The sequence below is a fragment of the Recurvomyces mirabilis genome (assembly GCF_035927965.1).
Source record: "Recurvomyces mirabilis strain CCFEE 5264 chromosome Unknown scaffold_12, whole genome shotgun sequence".
NCBI lineage: Eukaryota > Fungi > Ascomycota > Dothideomycetes > Mycosphaerellales > Teratosphaeriaceae > Recurvomyces > Recurvomyces mirabilis.
In genome coordinates this window covers 562,520-581,028 of record NW_027041946.1, presented here as the reverse complement: position 1 = coordinate 581,028, position 18,509 = coordinate 562,520, and the positions used below count along the sequence as shown (strand labels likewise).

Below are 18,509 nucleotides of genomic sequence, written 5' to 3'. Positions count from 1 at the left end.
TCATCATAAAATTTCGACGGACTGATAACATCAGTCAGTATTCTGCTCACACTTCATTGCTCTTATTTCGATGAACCATAGTATCTTACTGCGATGGATACATTGACTCCCGCGAAGTGGCCAGCCGAAGGTTCGGCCGGGCCACCGATGATGGCATTGTGGCAATCCACCGGCATCGTAGCCGTATATGCTGCCGTGCTAACCGCTCAATTGGTGTAATACTCGTCTGAAAGCAATTTACGAATGGCCGATATATACATGCCAACAGTCCGCCTCTTACTTCCAACGCTCTTTATTACACCTTTGAGTCCATATTGCGTATTTGAGCGAGGAAACGACTTGGCTTTAGCCACAATTCGAGAATGACACCACAGCGCTCCACTTCGACTTGCAGCCCAGCTTCGCATCAAAAGCTTGACGACAGTAGCGATCTAGAGAAAGCGGAATACGACAGCGATGGACGACTTGGATCGTCGTCTTCGTCTGCTCATCACGACTCGCAAGTACCGGTAGCACAAACAGGTCTCGCATCACCCAACAATGACACAAATACTCCACCAACGAGCAATGATATCGAGAAGGATGGCGAGACAAGTCATCCATCAAGAAAGTCTGAAGACGAGAAGCGGGCCTTTCTCGTGAAGTTCGACGATGGCGAAGCAACTAACCCTAGGAATTGGGGTACTTACTACAAAGCTTTCATCACATTCGAGCTTGGTATGCTGGCGCTGGCCGCCTCCTTGGGTTCCTCAATCATTGCGCCCGCTGAGCCGGCCATATCAAGTTATACAGGCGCAAGTCTGGAGGCCACAGTGTTGAGTGTGTCACTATACGTTCTCGGTTTCGCCTTTGGGTAAGTTATTCGCAAATTCACCAGAAGCGAAGGCAAGCGTTAACATGAGACACAGACCGCTGCTCTGGGGCCCGATCAGTGAAGTCTACGGTCGCAAATGGTCTATCCTGCCAGCCATGTACTGCCTGGCGCTTTTCAGTATTGGTACAGCCGTTAGCAAGAACGCAGCCAGCGTCTTCATAACACGGTTCTTTGGCGGTGTCTTCGGCTCTGCACCCGTCAGCAACGTCTCCGCAGCGCTGGGTGACATGTACTCACCCAAAGCTCGTGGCATAGCGGTGACTTTCTACGCCGTCTGCGTCGTCGGCGGACCAACCATTGGACCCATCATCGGCTCAGCACTGACTGTCAATCCACAGCTTGGCTGGCGCTGGACAGAATACTTAGAGGCGATCTGGACAGCAGTCGTAGCGACCTTCACCCTATTCCTAATGCCCGAGGTCTATTCTCCAGTGCTTCTACAGCGCAAGGCGCAACGTCTGCGGAAGGAGACTGGCGACAACCGGTACTGGCACCCGCACGAGTCGTCCAAAATCACCTTCAGCAACATCCTGACGAAACATGTCAGCCGGCCACTGAAGATGCTCACCACAGAACCTATGGTTCTTTGCATAGCTATCTATGCCTCTTTCGTCTATGGTCTGCTATACTTGACCCTTGAAGTCTTCCCGATCGTCTACTTGGAAATGCGGCACTTCAGTCCAGTCGTCTCTACCTTGCCCTTCCTGGGCTTGTTCGTGGGAGTACTAGCAGCTATGGGCATCAACCTCGCCAACCAGCCGCGATATTCTCGCATCGTGGAGCAGAATGGTGGCCGTGCAGTACCAGAAGCACGACTGCCTCCAATGCTCATCGGTGGATTGCTCTTCGTCATAGGACTGTTTTGGTTTGGGTGGACCGCCGACCCAAGATTCCACTGGGCCATACCTACCGTAGCCACAGTTTTCATCGGCGCCGGCTTCAACGTCATCTTTCAGCAATGCATAAACTTTTTGGTGGACACCTATTCGCTTTATGCAGCTAGTGCTGTCTCAGCGAACACTTTCCTGCGAAGTTTGCTAGGTGCTGGTTTACCTCTTGCGGCGAGGCCGATGTTCTTGAACATGGGCGTAGGACCGGCGTGCAGCGTACTCGGTGCTGTAGCTGTGCTGGCTTTGCCTGTGCCACTCATATTCATGCGGTATGGACTGAAGTTGAGGAAGATGAGCAAGTTTGCGCCGGTAGAGGAGTGACGACTCCCAGCGTGAGGTGTGCAGAGTGTAAGATATGACGAAGACAGCCAAGTGCCTGTGTATGTATCATTAAATATATAGAAGATAGACTTGCGACCAAAGAGATGAGATTGAGAGCATGGCCATGATGTACAACGCTGCGTTTCGACTGCTACACAGCGATACAATCTTGATTACCATTAGGCCAGACTTTGATCCTATGGTGATGCGGACTCTCGTGGAATTTCGTATGTCATCGGACTAGTCCTTACCATCGATGCATAGTGATCTTTTTCATGCCGCTACCAGACAATTGCATCTTGCCGCCGCGATGTTTCCAGCCATCGCACTCCGCCTCAGCATTGTCGTTAGGTAGGACCAGAGTGCCTTGAGTACCTGCCGGCGCATTGACACTCAGTACAACTACGCCACCACCTAGGATCTGCCAGCTTGCATTGATATCTCCGTATGGAGTGACCACGGTACCTTCAGCATGGTCAAGGCCCAAGCCATTCAGTACAGGCGCAAACTCCCATGTCTTGTACCCTGGTGATGTTGCAGCAATCCCGAGGACATACTCAGGCAAGACATAGGTTGGTGCTCCGCCCCACGGATGTGCAAGTGAGGTGAAAAGATCGAGACCTGGCGCGCCGTTACCAGCATAGAGGTACTCCCATGAAGTCCCGGAGTAGTATTCGTCTACCGTGACCATCTTGGACCAGAAATCATCCAGGAGCGTCCTAGCGACGGTCAAGTTTTGCACACCAAGGTCGCGATGAGCTTTGAACAGTGCATCAAGGAGGAAGCCGCAAGTGTTCGGGGATAGGTTCGTGGTATTCAAGTTTGGATCGGAGGAAATAGTCTTATAGCCAACACCCAGACGCAGAGTGTCCATCTTCGCTACCATGGATGCGGCTTGAGTGGCGTTAGCGGTCCCTGACAGTATGGTCCAAGCAATTGCTGTCAGAGAGAAGTTTCCACGATCGGTCAATGACAATGAGTATACGCCGAGCGCAGGATTCCAGAGTTCGCGATTTATAGCCGCGCTGAGACTGTTGGCAGTGTTATTCCACAAAGTCGCCGTCGGGAGGTCACTGAAGGCTTCGGCCAAAGGTACCAGCAGTCGTAGCGTATAAGCACTCAAAGCCGTGGCTGCGCTTCCATTGACCGGTCCAAGGAAGTAGAAGGCGTCCTCGCCCGCCATCAGCCCCGTGACGGGATCAACGTAGGTCAATCTTCTGGCGACCTGAGCTTTGATGTTTGGCCAGTACTGTGACAAGCCTTGGCTGTCACCAGTAGCACGGAAGTAGTTGCCAATGCCCGAAAGGAACAAGTCTTGATAGTCGATCAGCCCGCCATACTGGCTTATGAACGCATCTTTGTTGGCCGGGTCAGATCCCAACTGTGGGCTCTACAGAGGACACCATATCAGTACGTTGTGAATATATCATGTGCGAGAGAGGGGACATACTATAGGCACGAAACCTGCGAACGGTCCTTCGGTCATTTGCCAAAGGTAACCATAACCAACAGTACCTAGAAGATAGTCTGTACGCCTCGTCGATGCCAGAATGATTCGTGCAGTGTGATAGAAGTCACCAATCCATACAAGTCGATCCCGTTTCGCGCCATCCATGCATATCGAGTGTTCCAGATCCTGTACACTATACTCCGTCAGAACTTCGTTCGTAGTCATGTCATTGCGATATAGCTCAGTGCCATTGTTGGCTACCACGACGACATCCTTCACGTAAGCTATCTCGTCCTGAAAAGGACCAAACCCAAATGAGCCTGCAGTGGGAGAGCCTGAGCCAAATCTTGCTCCAGTGGCCGCTAGCAAGGCAGCTTCCGCAACAGGAACGAAAGCGATCGGAGTGCCATCCAAAGTGACGTTGTATCCTGCGGCAGTCAACGTGGTGGAGATGTCGTACCACTGGTCCTCTTTGATCGTCTGCTGAAGTGGGAAGTACTGGTTCCAGCCCGACTCAAGGGTCGTCTGATTTACGATCCACCAACCATAATTGAAGACCAGAGTGTTCGGTGGTACCAGAGTCCTATTGGTATTGAGTAAGGTATTATCAGTGGGATAGTCCGAGGTCAATATGAACGAAGCTCCGTAAGGTCCAATACCAGCAGCGACCTTCCAACCAGTTCCACTGCGCACGATCTTGGTCATGAAGGACATGGAGTAGTTGGCGAAAGACGTGCTCTTGATGGACAGCGAAGCCTGCTGATTTCTGAGCAAGACGCCATGGGAGGTGATCTCGAACGTCGACACAGCATTGCCAGCATCTACGCAAGCGACCTCCACACATCGAGCGCCCAAATTGTAGATCTCGTCGTAGACATCGTTCGACGAGGTGAAAGTGGCAGGCATATTATTTGGTGAGACACGGGCAGCTGTCGAATTCATGCCGATGGCACTGAAGGTGACTGATGTATTGGTGAGGAGGCGTACAGTCTCCCATCTTTGGCCTCCCTGGATGAAGAAAGACTCCGATCTTCCCTTCGTCGTCAGATTAAACGTCTCGACCCGGAAAGTGTTCGAAAGTCCGTTGAAGAACACCCATGGTCCATCACTTTGTGGTTCGAGCAGAGCGGGATATTGTTCGCTATACTTGACCTCAATCTGTGTCGGCCCAGAAAGCGAGGCAACATCGACGAAGGGGAGACCAGCTATCTCGGTACCGTAGTCAATGGTAAGGAAGGGCGTTGATGGCGTCAGCGTAATGCTTTGGTTGGTGTATGGTGTCGTTGCGTCCAGTGTGATCGTGCTTCCGAGATTGATCTTGGCTGGGCTGACATCGCCATACTCGACAAAGCTGAAGCATAATCACGTTAGCTCTGTTCATACAAGGCCATACTGACGTCTGATACATACGCCGTCGCCTGCTGCAACAACTTGCTTGCCGTTAGAAGTCTAATCGTCCGTACGAAGCCCATGCTGATAGAATAGCAAAAAGGCGTGTGCGGAGTACGCTTCATGCTACTGGAAGGTCATCCGATTTTATTCTCACTCCTGCGCCTATGCCACGGCTGCCAACCACGCTTCCTTTCCATGTGGGCGGGCGTGCATATCCCCTGCTGTCTCCGCATGGGGTAGAACGAAGTCAATGGCAATGATCTCGGTGCATCTTGGAGCGAACCGAGCCGGATGTTGACTCGTGCACCATGAGCCGCAAAGCATGAGCGGGAATCGCTTCCGGCGTCAACGTGAAGGCCAGAGGGTGATTACCGAGAAGATGTTGTCTGGGAAGGCGACTTCAAGAACGGGCAATATGTATTATCCTGCCAGTAAAGCTATACATAATATGAAGGATCGACAGCGCTTTACACAACGACCCATCCCATTCATTTTGCACGAGACCCTCTGAAACGCCAGCCGCTCATCAAGTATCCAAACCATTATACCCAGACGCCAACCCAAGCTATGCAGATTCAACTCAGAACACACCCGCCCGCACTCTACACACTACCCCATTGCCAATCAAATCCTTCTCAGAGCTCGCAGTAAAATAACATTCTACATATTAGCCAACTCCACATCAATCTGACTATCCATGTACGACCTCTTATCCCCAGCAAGCTGACACTGCAACCTCTGCTCCACCAGCGCCTTGACCTGCTTCTTAGTCACATTATCCATATCCACTTCCAACAAGACCTCGCGAATAGCCTGCGTGATAGTCTCGTTGGGCGGGCCTTGGGTTTGGAAAGCGGCGAGGTTGATGGTACTAGCGGGTCGGGACTGCTGCGGCTGACCGTAAGGCGACTGGGCGCGGTTCATGCCCATACCCATGCCCATGTTCGAGTTCATGCCTGGGCTGCGCATGCCGTTGCCGCCGAGCAAGTCGGTCTGCGAGACGCCGCGTTGCGTGCCGTATTGTTCGCTCATACCACCCATGGACATGAGACGGCTTTGCTGCTCCATTTGTTGTTGTTGTGCTCCGAGGTCGGTGTAGCCAGTATACCGACTGTACGTGCTCTGGCGGTTGAGCATGTTATACGGACTCGGGCTCTGCTGCGGCGGTCGATACATGCCGGCATGCTGTTGCTGTTGCGGGAAGCCGGTCAAGATCGTCGAGGCAGGCTTGACGGACGAATACATGCTGTGCATGTCATCCATCTCATAGCCACCGGGAGCATCATTATACCCATTTCCAAACCCACCCTCCTTCTCCGGCGCCAGTCCACGACGACCAGGCAGATTATTCGCAAGCGCATAGTCGTCCCATCGTTGCAGCACTATACTCCTCGGGTCGAACCTCTCTTCCTCCTTCGCCACGACTTTGTTGCCACTTTTCTCCCCAATGACGATACGGGTATTACCCCAAGAAAAGTCATCCTGCTTCCAGAACGAATAGATCGGCAGCACGAAGCTGTAGATTGGGTATGCCATGAGATAGATGATCATCCAGCCGATGTGCTGCCATTGCCTCTTGATGATGAAGATGACCATCTGAAGACCGTAGACCGCGGCAATCATGACAATGGAGATGAGCGGGAATTGTCCAGTGCCCGATGCGACGCGGTAGATCAGGTAAGCCAAGTACGCGCAGGTCGCAGGCAGGATAACGGTGCCGAAAAGATCGATGAAGACAATGAATCTCATACTGAAACAGCAGAAGCCACACAGATCCTTCAACATCACCAGCTCGGCCAAATTGTGGATCGTGGAGTTGATCCATCGTCGACGTTGGGAGAGCAGGACAGACCATTCCGAGGGAGCTTCCGTTAGCGCATAAGCATCCGGAATGAATTTGTAGGACATGGATGGGAAGTGCTTGGTCATGAGGGTCGTGAGATAACGATCCTCACCCAGGGAGAGCAGGTTCTTCTTGTGCAAGGTGTCGATGTTGTTGTCCGCATACTCGTGGATGACCTTGTCCGAGATGATAAGTGGCCGTCCCTTATCCGCAGTCCGGAGTCGATACATGCAGAAACTGATCGCCAAATGTTAGCACGAAGTTTTCATCTTCAAAAGGTCTCAAGATGAACTTACCACCCAGGCAAACAGGTAACACTCCCAAACAAGCTCTCAAAAGCCTTGGCCAAATGATGCGAAATATAATACTCGTAAACCTGAATCATCGTCCACCAACTGCGCTCCTCATTCTCCAGACTCGTCTCACCACAGATCCCAGCAATCTTCGCGTCATGCGCACAAGCAGCCACAAGCCTATTCAACGAATCCTCTTTGACCTTAGTATCGGCATCGACCATAAAGAGGTACTCGTACAACTCCGGATCGACACCGATGATGTTGTTGATCTGATGGAAGATTTCGAGTTCGAGCGGGTTCATGGGACTGCGATGGTGGACGCGATTGAGGAAGGACATGAGAAGGATTTGACTGTCTCGTTTACCACGATTCCCCGGCTTAGCCTTGGTCTGTTCCGATTCCTTGCCGACTTTGACGATGACGATGTAAGGGACTACATTGCCTTCGTATTCGTAGAGACCGGAGTAGACTTTGCCGTAGTTGAGCTGTTCGCTGCCGACACCCACGGCCTTGAATGGTAGGGCGGGAGGATCAACTTTCGGGTCCACACCTAGGATATCCAGGACGATCTTTGGTGTTGGTCGGTCATTGCCACCTCCGACGATCATGCCGTCGCAGACGACACAGATGAGCTTGCGCTTGTTGTCGTAGGCAAGGGCCGTAAGCGAGTCCAGACCCTTTCGGAGCGAGTCCTCGCCTTCAGTATAGGCAGGGACCTGGCAAATAACGAATTTGTCCTGCTGAGCTGGTCGACGCTTGGAACCGAGCTGCAAAGCGGCCAAGAACTTGACCAAGATGGTGGCACACAGGATACCAGCGAAAGCGATGAGGAGGTAGTTGTTGACCTGGCAGCGGGCGGTCTTGCGGAAATCAGTATTGCCAACATAGAAAGCATTGTCGAGACAATTCTTGACGTTGCCTGAGAAGGTGGCATTCAAATTCGGATTGTTATCCCAAAGCGTCTGAATATCCTCGCCAGGGTTGGACTGGACCATCTGCGCGACCGCATCGCCAAAGAAGGCGTATTGCGGGAGGTTGTTCATCAGCTTCAGGGTATAGAAGTAGTCTGTCAGGTCGTAAACCCTGTTGCCCAGCCTGAACCAGTAATGATTGTTGTTCTGGCCATCGTTCTTGACACTCTTGGAGGTATACACAAGTTGACCTTTGTACATCTCCTTCATGCGCGGTAGAAAGTAATCGACATACCAGTTGATGTCATGGAGCTTGGTCGTGGGATCAGATTGTCTCAGTGGTCCACTGACGTGCGCTCCGAGAGGGTATAACAGCGTGCTGTTAGGTTGCAGATAGACCGTATCGTCGGAAACGACACCCGGGCATGCGACGGTGAGTGGTGGAACGATATACTGGTCCATGTCCAGCCCGGCAAACGGCTGCATGTTCTCCTGCGTAGTGTCGATGTTGCTGTCACTGTGCTGAAGCTTCCAGAACTTGGTCAGGTCGTAGACACCACCTCGGAAGGACACCCAGAAGTCAGTGTCGCCAGTGTGGTATGACACTTCTTGTCGGTTCCATGCCTTGTCCCAATTCGGACATAGTAAGTTCCCAAACTCTACGATCCAGAAGATGATAGCGGCGTTCAGGAAGAAGATGATACACATAAGCAGGATCTTCTCACGCCATGCCATCCGGACATCAGGTCGCTTCATACGACCAATATGCTTCAGTGCAAAGCTGGGAACCCACCAAGTGACCGCGTAGGCTGCGAAGACCCAAAGGCGTCGACCCCAAGTTGTCTTTTCAACTTCTACCTCCTTTCCAGCCAGGAGATCCGGGTCCAAGTCGCCATAATCCATAATGTCATGATTGACGGGATCGCCTTTAAAGCCAAGGCCATAGTCACCACCACTCTTCATGGTATGTGCCTGTGTAGGAGCGAGACTCCTGGCCATCTGACTCGGCGCCATAGCTGTAGGTGCGCGACTGAGTAGGTTGTCCCTGCTAGTATTGTCGCCATACTGTTGTCCAAAGAAGCCCTCGCCAATACCGCCAGGTGTCTGGACAGAATATCCAGTCGCCATGCCATCGAAAGGTGATTCTTCGACTGGCTTCATGTCCAACATACTCTCGGCCTCCCACCAAGCATTCTCACGCATCCAGATGCGCTCGCTGCCGACAAAGACTTCGCCATTCGACCAACCGCGCTCCATAAGCCATGCCTCGACGCCCTCTCGGCCACCCTGGCAGCCTAGCCTCGAATATCTGTCCACGAACTCCTCGACATCAAAGTCTGCTGTAAAGTCAAGCTGCTTGTTGCGGTGGTTCGCCCACTCAGGCAATCTCCAGCCACGAATCTGGCTCGAGACTGAGGCTGCGGACCACTGCTGCTGTGCTCGGCCAGCAAATGTTGCTGGTGAGTCGTCCGATGGGTGAAGGCATAGCTGGAACCAGACTCTGCTACTGTCCAAGACTTGTGAAAGATGGAATCGACCGTGCTTTCCAATAACCACGCCATCGTTGGCAACGGGATTGAGCAGCCTCTTCAAGAAGCTGTCTTCCTCCGCCTCTACCGCAATCTTCTCCAGCGTATTCTGCCTTCGATCAAGCTGGCTCTCACGATCTCGTCCGGTAAGGCCAGTCATGATCCCAAGATCCGGCTCACTCTGTGCAATCGCATCCTTCATCTCCCGAACAACAGAAGACCCTGCCTGTACAGCTTGTAGACCATCCATCTTCATCTCAGCATTGATACCAGCCTGATCATCGAAGACTCTCGACAAAGCCACAGCCTTGCCAAGGGCTTGCGAAGGAATTTCAACGACCGTGATACTGACATTGTCTGCATCGTCGTTGCTACTCGGCGGTGTGACAGCACCACCCTCACTACCAGCAACCGAACCAATTGTCCTGCCACTGGCCATCTCGAAGCGCACCGCCTCGTTGGCGCGAGAGATGACCCAGTCCACGAGCGCTTCGTAGATACCAGCAATCAAGACTTCGCGCTCATCGGTGACGCATTTCTTAAGCAGGACCTCAGGGTCGACATCCAGTAGGCCTCCCACATCTTCACAAGTCGACTCGAGCTCATCCTGATCAACGAGAAATCCCACGGCATCGCCGAGTCGTAGGAGAGCCGCTACAACAGACAAAAGTTGGCGCAGGCTCTTGCCCTTGATACCGATGGCCTTCAGGCTCTCGCGGAAGTCCTCAGCATTCGCCGCGTCATCCGCGGTGGGAATGTATGATGGCGCAGTATAGGTCTCGCTCTTCTTCAGCAAAGCATACTGATTTGCTGGTTTCAGGCCTAGGTACTCCCGCTCTTGCTGTGATGACGCGCTAGTCAACAGATAGTAGAAGACGTCGAAGGCACGATAACCGTGTTCGGCCGGCACATTGAGCAGACCATTCTGCGTATCGATGCCGGATGTGGAGAGGGCGAGCGAGGCAGATGTCAGGTCGCCGGCGTAGGTGAATTGGAAGACAGCGGAGAGCCCGAAGTATCGTGGCAGAGAGGGATTGAAGGGTGCGGCAGTATGTAGGAATGGTCGTAGCGCGTTTAGTGCTGTGTAAAATGTGCCCGGGACAGACAATGGTAGGGCGGAGATGAAGGGTGCTAATAGAGATGGAGTGGAGTGGTGGAGAGATCTGTCCGCTCATGTCAGCAATTGCCACCATCTTCGTCCATACTATGCTAGGCACATACCCAAGCACGACAGCCCCATCCTCCGCTCTCCTCCTGGCATGCTCCCACGCCCGTCTTGCCATTTCTCCATCCACTGTGCCACCATATCTTCCATCCGGCCCTGTGCTAGATCCAGTAACCCAGGTATTGACAACCAGACTCGTGCTGCTTTCCAGTTGTACCGGGTGCGATGCAGTATAGGCTGTGTGGCAAGCATTAAGACACGATGTTGTCGACATCTGTTGTGAGACATTTGGCTGCTGCATCGTGTTTGTCCTCGAGGTTGTCGAGTAATGGCTCGTTCGGTTCGCCATTGTGATGGTGTATTATGTGTGTTATACAGTATATGGCTGCCCTGATGGGCGGGTGTCGAGTTCGGGTGCTCTCAGTCCACTAAAGGCCGTGATCGATCCTTCGAAGGGGTATTTTGTTCGCCGCTGAGGCTATTTGGTGAATTGTAGCCTTGCAAGCGAATGGAGTATCGAATATCGCAAGATGTGGACAGCGATTTCCACGTAAACGATCGATAGCCCTCGTGAGGTAGTCACAATGGGTAGAATAGCAGTAATACAAGACAGTGACAGGGCCAGACAGAGACAATGGCGGCAACCACAAGCTTGTGTTCTCAGCAACACAAAGTCTCCAACCAACACAGACAAGCCCGCCGCCGCCGCACTCCTGACTGGCCTAATAACTTCTCAAGCTGATGAACTGGGGTCCTGCAGAAGCGCTAGCCTGTGTCGGGACGAGCGTGCCGGAATAGAGTTCGGACATGGGTTTGTAGTTTGGATTTCTCACTTCCTTACCAACGCCACAGATGGGGACGGATGTTCAACGAGAGCTAGGAGTGTCTTCCAATGACCTTCATGGATTAACGGCAGAGACGCACTACCACACACGACGTAATGCTCTGCTCTGTGCAGCTTACACACTTCGCATTCAAGCACACTGCAAGCAAGCAAAGAAATCTATATCGAGCTCTCGCCACCACCTAAACGGAAAGCAGATCTGAGCTAGCCGCATTTAACTCCTCGCCTTTCTCTCTCAACAACAGGTACCGGAGCTCGTTGCTCCCACAACATTACGCGTCCCTCGTGCAGCTTATACGGGTGGTGGAGCTAGTAGCAGTATAAGCTGTTGCTATACATCATCGAGCTAAGCACTGCTTTTGGTAAACAGACTGGAGCTCGCGTTGACAGTGTTGACCTGTAGCCGTAGAGTAGTGACTTTGAATGGCATATGCCATACCCATGATGGGGTCTGAGCGGACAACGTTTTATTCGCCGTGTATAGAGGTAACAGAACGTTTTCAATCCAAGCTCGCACCTGCAGTTCCCTCTACAGCCACGGCAACACTAGAAATGTTCTCGTCTTCTGCTTGGAAAGAGTTCGTGATCGTCCCGGTCAGACGGCCCCATAACGCCACCAAAACCCACCCAGTAACCGCGTGCATGAGAATCACAGCAGGAAAACACAGCACAACTTGGATCGTCCGACCAGCCATGTGTTTGCTGTGCACAGCGTTCGAAAAACAACTGCTATTTGATCCACTGTTGCTCGTGTCATCATGCTGAACTACTCTCCATATACGCAGCAACAATAATGTAAAGCTCGTGTCTGAAATAGAAGGGCTCAAGCATTTCGTCAAAAGCCGTTGCACCAATGTGGCCTTAGCGTGGATGAGAAAGGGCGTATCCCTGCAAGTTACTTCTTCACTCGCAGCACAGAGGCAAGCGGCCCAGGGAGAGGCGTGTTGTGCGGGCCTGAGCCAAAGAATACTGTATCATCTTTTGACTGTGTTGTTGCATTCTATTGTTGCTATGTTGTGATATCTTCTCTGTACCATATTGACGCCTCGAGTAGTGTCTTGGGGCTTTAGTCGACTTGGACACATTCGCTTGGAAGGGGCAAAAGACGGATTGTGAGGCTATACTGAAAGAAGGCGCTGGCCATCATCTTGCAACAGACGGTCATAGATCACTACCAGAGACATCATTGAGTAATCTAAGCCTTTCGAGGCCGAATATCTGCGCGTGCTGCAGTCTCCCTATCAGAGCAGGCCCATTAGGCCTCGCCATCGACAATCACCATGGCGAACACACAAACAGCCAACCTGGTATCATTACCGGCTCACCAACAATCCGACACGAACCTCACCGGCCACATCGCTTCTCGGTTCCACATAAATCAACCCATTACTACACTCTCGAGCCAGGCGTACATCTCGGTCAACACCTACACTTCCGCAGCCAAAGGCCCGAATGGCGGCAAGGAAGGCAGTGCCCAGGGCGCCGCTGAGGAGCTGGCGCAGAGGATATGGACACGACTAGGCAATCGACAAGAGAACCAAGCGGCGGTCTTCTTGGGTGAGACAGGATCTGGCAAGTCGACGATTCGGTCTCTTCTGACCAGTACCCTCCTCGGCTTCACATCCACTCCACTATCCAAGAAATTGAGCTTCGCCTCCTTCGTCTTCGATACCCTGACCACGACCAAGAGCGTCACCACCCCCACCGCCAGCAAGGCAGGCTTATTCTTCGAACTCCAGTACGAGACGGGCAATAGTATCTACCCCACGCTCATCGGCTGCAAGATCCTAGACCACAGGCTGGAAAGGAGCCGAGTAGCATTTGTGCCATCCGGCGAGCGGAACTTCCACGTCCTCTACTATCTTCTCGCCGGCACGTCCGAAAATGAAAAGGACCATCTCGGCCTTGAGCAGCACAGTCACCGTGACTCACTCACCGGCGCGAAGAGATGGCGATACTTGGGCCACAACTCACAGATGAAAGTCGGGATCAATGATGCAGAAGGTTTCCAGCACTTCAAGACGGCACTTCGGAAACTCGAGTTCCCACGGGAGGAGATTGCTAGGATTTGCGAAGTGTTGGCTTGTATTCTGCATATTGGACAGCTGGAGTTCGTTACGACGCAGGCCACGCAGCCCGCGGCTGATGAGAGCGGTGGGTATGGCGCTGAGGGAGGTGGGGACATGACCGTGGTCAAGAACAAGGAGGTTCTGGATATGGTGGCTGCCTTCTTGGGTGTCCCTGCGAAAGATCTGGAGTTGTCGCTTGGGTATAGGTCGAAGATGCTGCATCGCGAGCGGGTGACTATTATGATGGACCCGAAAGGTGCAAGGGAGAATGCGGATGAGCTGGCGAAGACTTTATACTCGCTACTTCTGTCTTTGATCATGGAGAAGATCAATCAGCGGACTTGCGCAGTTGAAGATGCTGTGGCGAACACCGTCTCGATTGTTGACTTTCCTGGTTTCGCGGCGACGACCTCTACGCACAGCACTCTCGACCAGCTGCTAAACAATGCAGCCACAGAGAGTCTCTACAACTTCTGCCTGCAGTCCTTCTTTGAGCGGAAAGCGGATCTGCTTGAGACTGAAGAAGTCCAGGTACCAGCGACTTCCTACTTTGACAACACCGATGCGGTCAAGGGTCTACTCAAGCCCGGCAATGGTCTGCTCAGCATTCTAGACGACCAAATGCGTCGTGGCAAGACCGATATGCAATTCCTCGAGTCCATACGTAAACGCTTCGATGGCAAGAATCCGGCCATTGATGTCGCGAATTCAATGGTCACCCTTCCTGGCAACAACTTCGCGACTGAGAACACGCATGCCACTTTCACGGTCAAGCACTTTGCGGGTGAGGTCGACTATCCCATCGACGGTCTGTTGGAGGAGAATGGTGAAATCATCTCTGGTGATCTGATGAACCTTATGAGCGCGAGTGGGAGCGAGTTCGTGCAAGAGCTGTTCAGTCAAGAGGCGCTGCAGAAGGTCACAACCAAGGACAGGACAGCTGTCACACAAGCGAGTGTCGCAAGTAAGCCTAGCCGCATGCCTAGCATGGCTCGCAGGAAGACAGGAGGAAGAGGTGGCCGTCTGGCAGCGGCTGGCAGGGATGACGACAAGAGCAGTGACGAAGGAGGCACCCGCAGCTTTTCGCGCACTCAACGGCAAACGGGCGACCAGCAGCAAGGAGCTGCTGCGCAGTTCATGTCGAGTCTGGACAACATCACCAAGAGCTTGACCGCACCCAACACGAACGCCTACTTCTTCTTCTGCCTGAAGCCCAACGATCGTCGAATAGCCAACCAATTCGACTCTAAATGCGTGCGAACTCAGGTACAGACGCTGGGAATTGCCGAAATCAGCCAAAGAGTCCGTAACGCAGATTTCAGCATCTTCATGCCATTTGGCGAGTTTCTGGGAGCTGCTGAAGGCGACGTCTCGATCATAGGAAGCGAAAAGGATAAGGCCGAGGCTATCTTTGATGAGAAGAGTTGGCCACCAAATGAGGCGAGGGTGGGTGCGACTGGTGTCTTTATGTCTGAGAGATGCTGGAGGCAAGTCGCGCGTGTGCAGGAGCTGGGAGAGGCTCCCGTACCGTACTCGGATGAGCCGTACAATGATAACGGTATGCTCACGCCAGCGGATGCGAACAGAAAGGGTGAATTCGGCGACAGTAAAGTTGCGCTGCTCAACACTCCTGGTTCTGGCAACTACTACGACAACGATAAAGCTGCTGGATACTTTGGCTCCCGCGATATGGACACCAAGAGCGAGGCTGGTGCTTCTGCTTTCCGCGATGGCGATATGTTCCGCAACCTGGAGACACGCTCGCAGATGGCGGAGAAGGGAAATGATGCCAAAGTCACCGAAGTTGAATCAATCCCTATGAGCGGTTCTCGCAAACGCTGGCTTGTCATCGTCTACGCCCTAACCTGGTTCATACCCGACCTGGCCATCAAACATATCGGTCGGATATCTCGCAAGGACGTCAGAATGGCGTGGAGGGAAAAGCTAGCAATCAACTTCATCATCTGGTTCTTCTGCGGCTTCGTCGTCTTCTTCATGGCCGGCTTCCCGCGCCTCATCTGTCCGACTCAGCATGTCTATAGTGCCGCCGAGCTGACGTCCTTCAATGGCAAGAATGGCGCATCCTCTTACCTCGCGGTTCGCGGTGTGGTTTTGGACCTGGACAAGTTTATGCCGGCTCATTATCCTAAGATAGTACCGCAGAGTGCGCTGAAGAAGTATGCGGGTCTGGATGCTACGAATTTGTTTCCGGTTCAGGTCTCGGGTTTGTGCCAAGGTGTCAATGAGAGTGGTGTTGATCCGGCTGTTCAAGCGAGCTATCGCAACTACAACTTTACTGGAGAGGCGGGAACCGTTAGTGTCACTGATCAGAATGCGAAGTACCATGATTTCCGATGGTCGACGACTGAATACCAGCCTGCTTGGTTCTCGGAGCAGATGCTCATGCTCAAGGGCAACTACTATAAAGGCCATGTTGGGTATTCGGCGCAGTACCTCAAGACTCTGGCCGACAAGTCCCAGAGTGTCGCATACATCAACAAGCGCGTCTACGATTTCACGGACTACCTTATCGGTGGTCGTCAACCCGCTTTCCCTAATGGCACGACTCCGTACCCAGTCGACAGCAATTTCATGGACAACAATGTCGTCTCTCTCTTCCAGCAACGCCCAGGCCAAGACGTGACCAAGTACTGGGAAGCTCTCCCTTTGGACTCAGCTCTCCGCCAGCGCATGCAAGTCTGCATGGACAATCTCTTCTACGTCGGCGACCTCGACACGCGGAACTCACCGCAATGTCTCTTTGCCAAGTACATTCTGCTCGCTATCAGCTTGCTGCTTGTTAGTGTCATCGGTGTCAAGTTTTTGGCTGCGTTGCAGTTTGGTAAGAAGACCATGCCGGAGAATCTGGACAAGTTTGTTATTGCTACCGTGCCGGCTTATACCGAGGATGAGGATTCCCTCCGTCGTGCTATTGATAGTGCGGCGAGGATGAGGTATGATGATAAGCGTAAACTTTTGTTCATTATCTGCGATGGTATGATCATTGGACAGGGTAACGATCGGTGAGTCTGACATTGCGAATGATTATCGTAGGCGTTTCAAAGCTAATGAGACTGCTACAGACCTACTCCTAGGATCGTCCTCGACATTCTTGGCGTGCCTGAATCCGTGGACCCGGAACCGCTCAGCTTCGAATCCTTGGGCGAGGGCCAGAAGCAACACAACATGGGCAAGGTCTATTCTGGTCTCTACGAGGTGCAGGGCCATATCGTCCCGTTCATCGTGCTGGTCAAGGTCGGCAAGCCTAGCGAAGTTTCCCGCCCTGGCAATCGTGGCAAGCGTGATTCGCAGATGGTGCTCATGCGCTTCTTGAACCGTGTGCACTACAACTTGGCCATGACACCTCTGGAGCTGGAGCTACACCACCAGATTCGTAATGTGATTGGTGTTAACCCGACCTTCTACGAATTCTTGCTGCAGATCGACGCCGACACCGTCGTAGCTCCGGACTCTGCCACGCGCTTTGTCTCTGCTTTTCTCCACGACACGAAGTTGATCGCTGTGTGTGGCGAAACTGCACTTTCCAACTCCAAGGCATCGATGATCACCATGATGCAAGTCTACGAATACTACATCTCCCACAACCTGACCAAGGCCTTCGAGTCGCTCTTCGGCTCCGTCACTTGCCTGCCAGGTTGTTTCTCCATGTACCGCATCCGCGCCGCCGAGACGGGAAAGCCGCTCTTCGTCAGCAAAGAGATCGTGCAGGACTACTCCGAGATCCGAGTCGATACCCTGCACTCCAAGAACCTTCTGCACCTTGGAGAAGACAGATACCTGACCACGCTCCTATTGAAATACCACCCCAAGTACAAGACGAAGTATATCATGCGTGCCCATGCTTGGACCATCGCCCCGGAGAGCTGGGCAGTCTTCATGTCGCAGCGCCGTCGCTGGATCAACAGTACCGTGCACAACCTTATCGAACTTATCCCACTCCAGCAACTCTGCGGTTTCTGCTGCTTTAGTATGCGCTTCGTCGTCTTCCTGGACTTGCTGAGTACTGTCGTCCAACCGGTCATCGTGGGATACATCATTTACCTATTCGTGCTTATTGGGATGAATCCGAGCAGTGTGCCCATAACGGCGGTCATCTTGCTGGGAGCTATCTACGGGTTGCAAGCTATTATCTTCATCTTGCGACGGAAGTGGGAGATGATTGGCTGGATGATTATTTATATGCTCGCGACGCCGGTGTTCTCGTTCGGGTTGCCGTTGTATGCTTTCTGGAATATGGACGATTTCTCTTGGGGTAACACGCGTATGGTCACGGGAGAATCTGGAAAGCAAGTCTTGGTTTCGGACGAGGGCAAATTCGACCCGGATAGCATCCCCAAGAGGAAGTGGGAGGCGTATCAGGCGGAGCTATATGAGGCTGCCGAGGCGGCGACGATGCGCGACGATGCGCGGTCTGAGATTAGTGGCGTCAGCTATGCGACCAAGAGTTGGCATCCTGCTGCGAGTGTCTACGGTGGTGGATACAGTGGAGAGTATCCGCCTTCGCGACCTATGAGCCAGCTGGGCGTACCGTCTCCTTACTATAACAACGGGTCGAGATTGTCTCTGGCGCCATCTGAAGGTCTTCTTATGGGTGGCACTGCCGGTGGTCTTCCACGAAACTACTCCGGCAGCGACATGGAGATGATGTCCGAACTCCCATCCGACGATGCGCTACTCGCCGAGATCCGCGAGATCCTGCGCACGGCAGATCTCATGACTGTGACGAAGAAGAACGTGAGAGCCGAGCTCGAGCGCCGCTTCGGAGTCCCGCTGGAGATCAAGAGACAATATATCGGCAGCGCGACGGAAGCGATCTTGAGTGGGCAATTGTAGTGTGGCATTGTCCAGAAAGATTGGTGTCCTTTTTTCTTCGAGTACATCTTCGTCACACGGCCGCTCCTCAA

At 52.8% G+C, this 18,509-nt stretch overlaps 4 protein-coding genes across 4 annotated transcripts; 2 read left to right on the top strand and 2 right to left on the bottom strand.

Moving 5' to 3' along the window:
• Positions 1-362: 362 nt before the first annotated feature.
• LTS14_005238 (uncharacterized protein) lies at positions 363-2,085 on the top strand (the record flags this gene model as incomplete). Its single annotated transcript, XM_064837936.1, has 2 exons — positions 363-853; positions 909-2,085. 2 exons carry the CDS (start codon positions 363-365, stop codon positions 2,083-2,085), a joined length of 1,668 nt encoding a protein of 555 aa, XP_064694640.1.
• Positions 2,086-2,332: 247 nt separating this feature from the next.
• LTS14_005237 (uncharacterized protein) lies at positions 2,333-5,007 on the bottom strand (the record flags this gene model as incomplete). The annotated part of the gene is made up of 3 exons (XM_064837935.1): positions 2,333-3,475; positions 3,536-4,886; positions 4,946-5,007. 3 exons carry the CDS (start codon positions 5,005-5,007, stop codon positions 2,333-2,335), a joined length of 2,556 nt encoding a protein of 851 aa, XP_064694639.1.
• Positions 5,008-5,587: 580 nt separating this feature from the next.
• On the bottom strand, positions 5,588-11,020 carry LTS14_005236 (uncharacterized protein; the record flags this gene model as incomplete). The annotated part of the gene is made up of 3 exons (XM_064837934.1): positions 5,588-7,007; positions 7,067-10,669; positions 10,728-11,020. 3 exons carry the CDS (start codon positions 11,018-11,020, stop codon positions 5,588-5,590), a joined length of 5,316 nt encoding a protein of 1,771 aa, XP_064694638.1.
• Positions 11,021-12,795: 1,775 nt separating this feature from the next.
• LTS14_005235 (uncharacterized protein) lies at positions 12,796-18,438 on the top strand (the record flags this gene model as incomplete). The annotated part of the gene is made up of 2 exons (XM_064837933.1): positions 12,796-16,607; positions 16,668-18,438. The coding sequence occupies 2 exons, from the start codon at positions 12,796-12,798 to the stop codon at positions 18,436-18,438; spliced, it is 5,583 nt and encodes a 1,860-aa protein (XP_064694637.1).
• Positions 18,439-18,509: the final 71 nt, after the last annotated feature.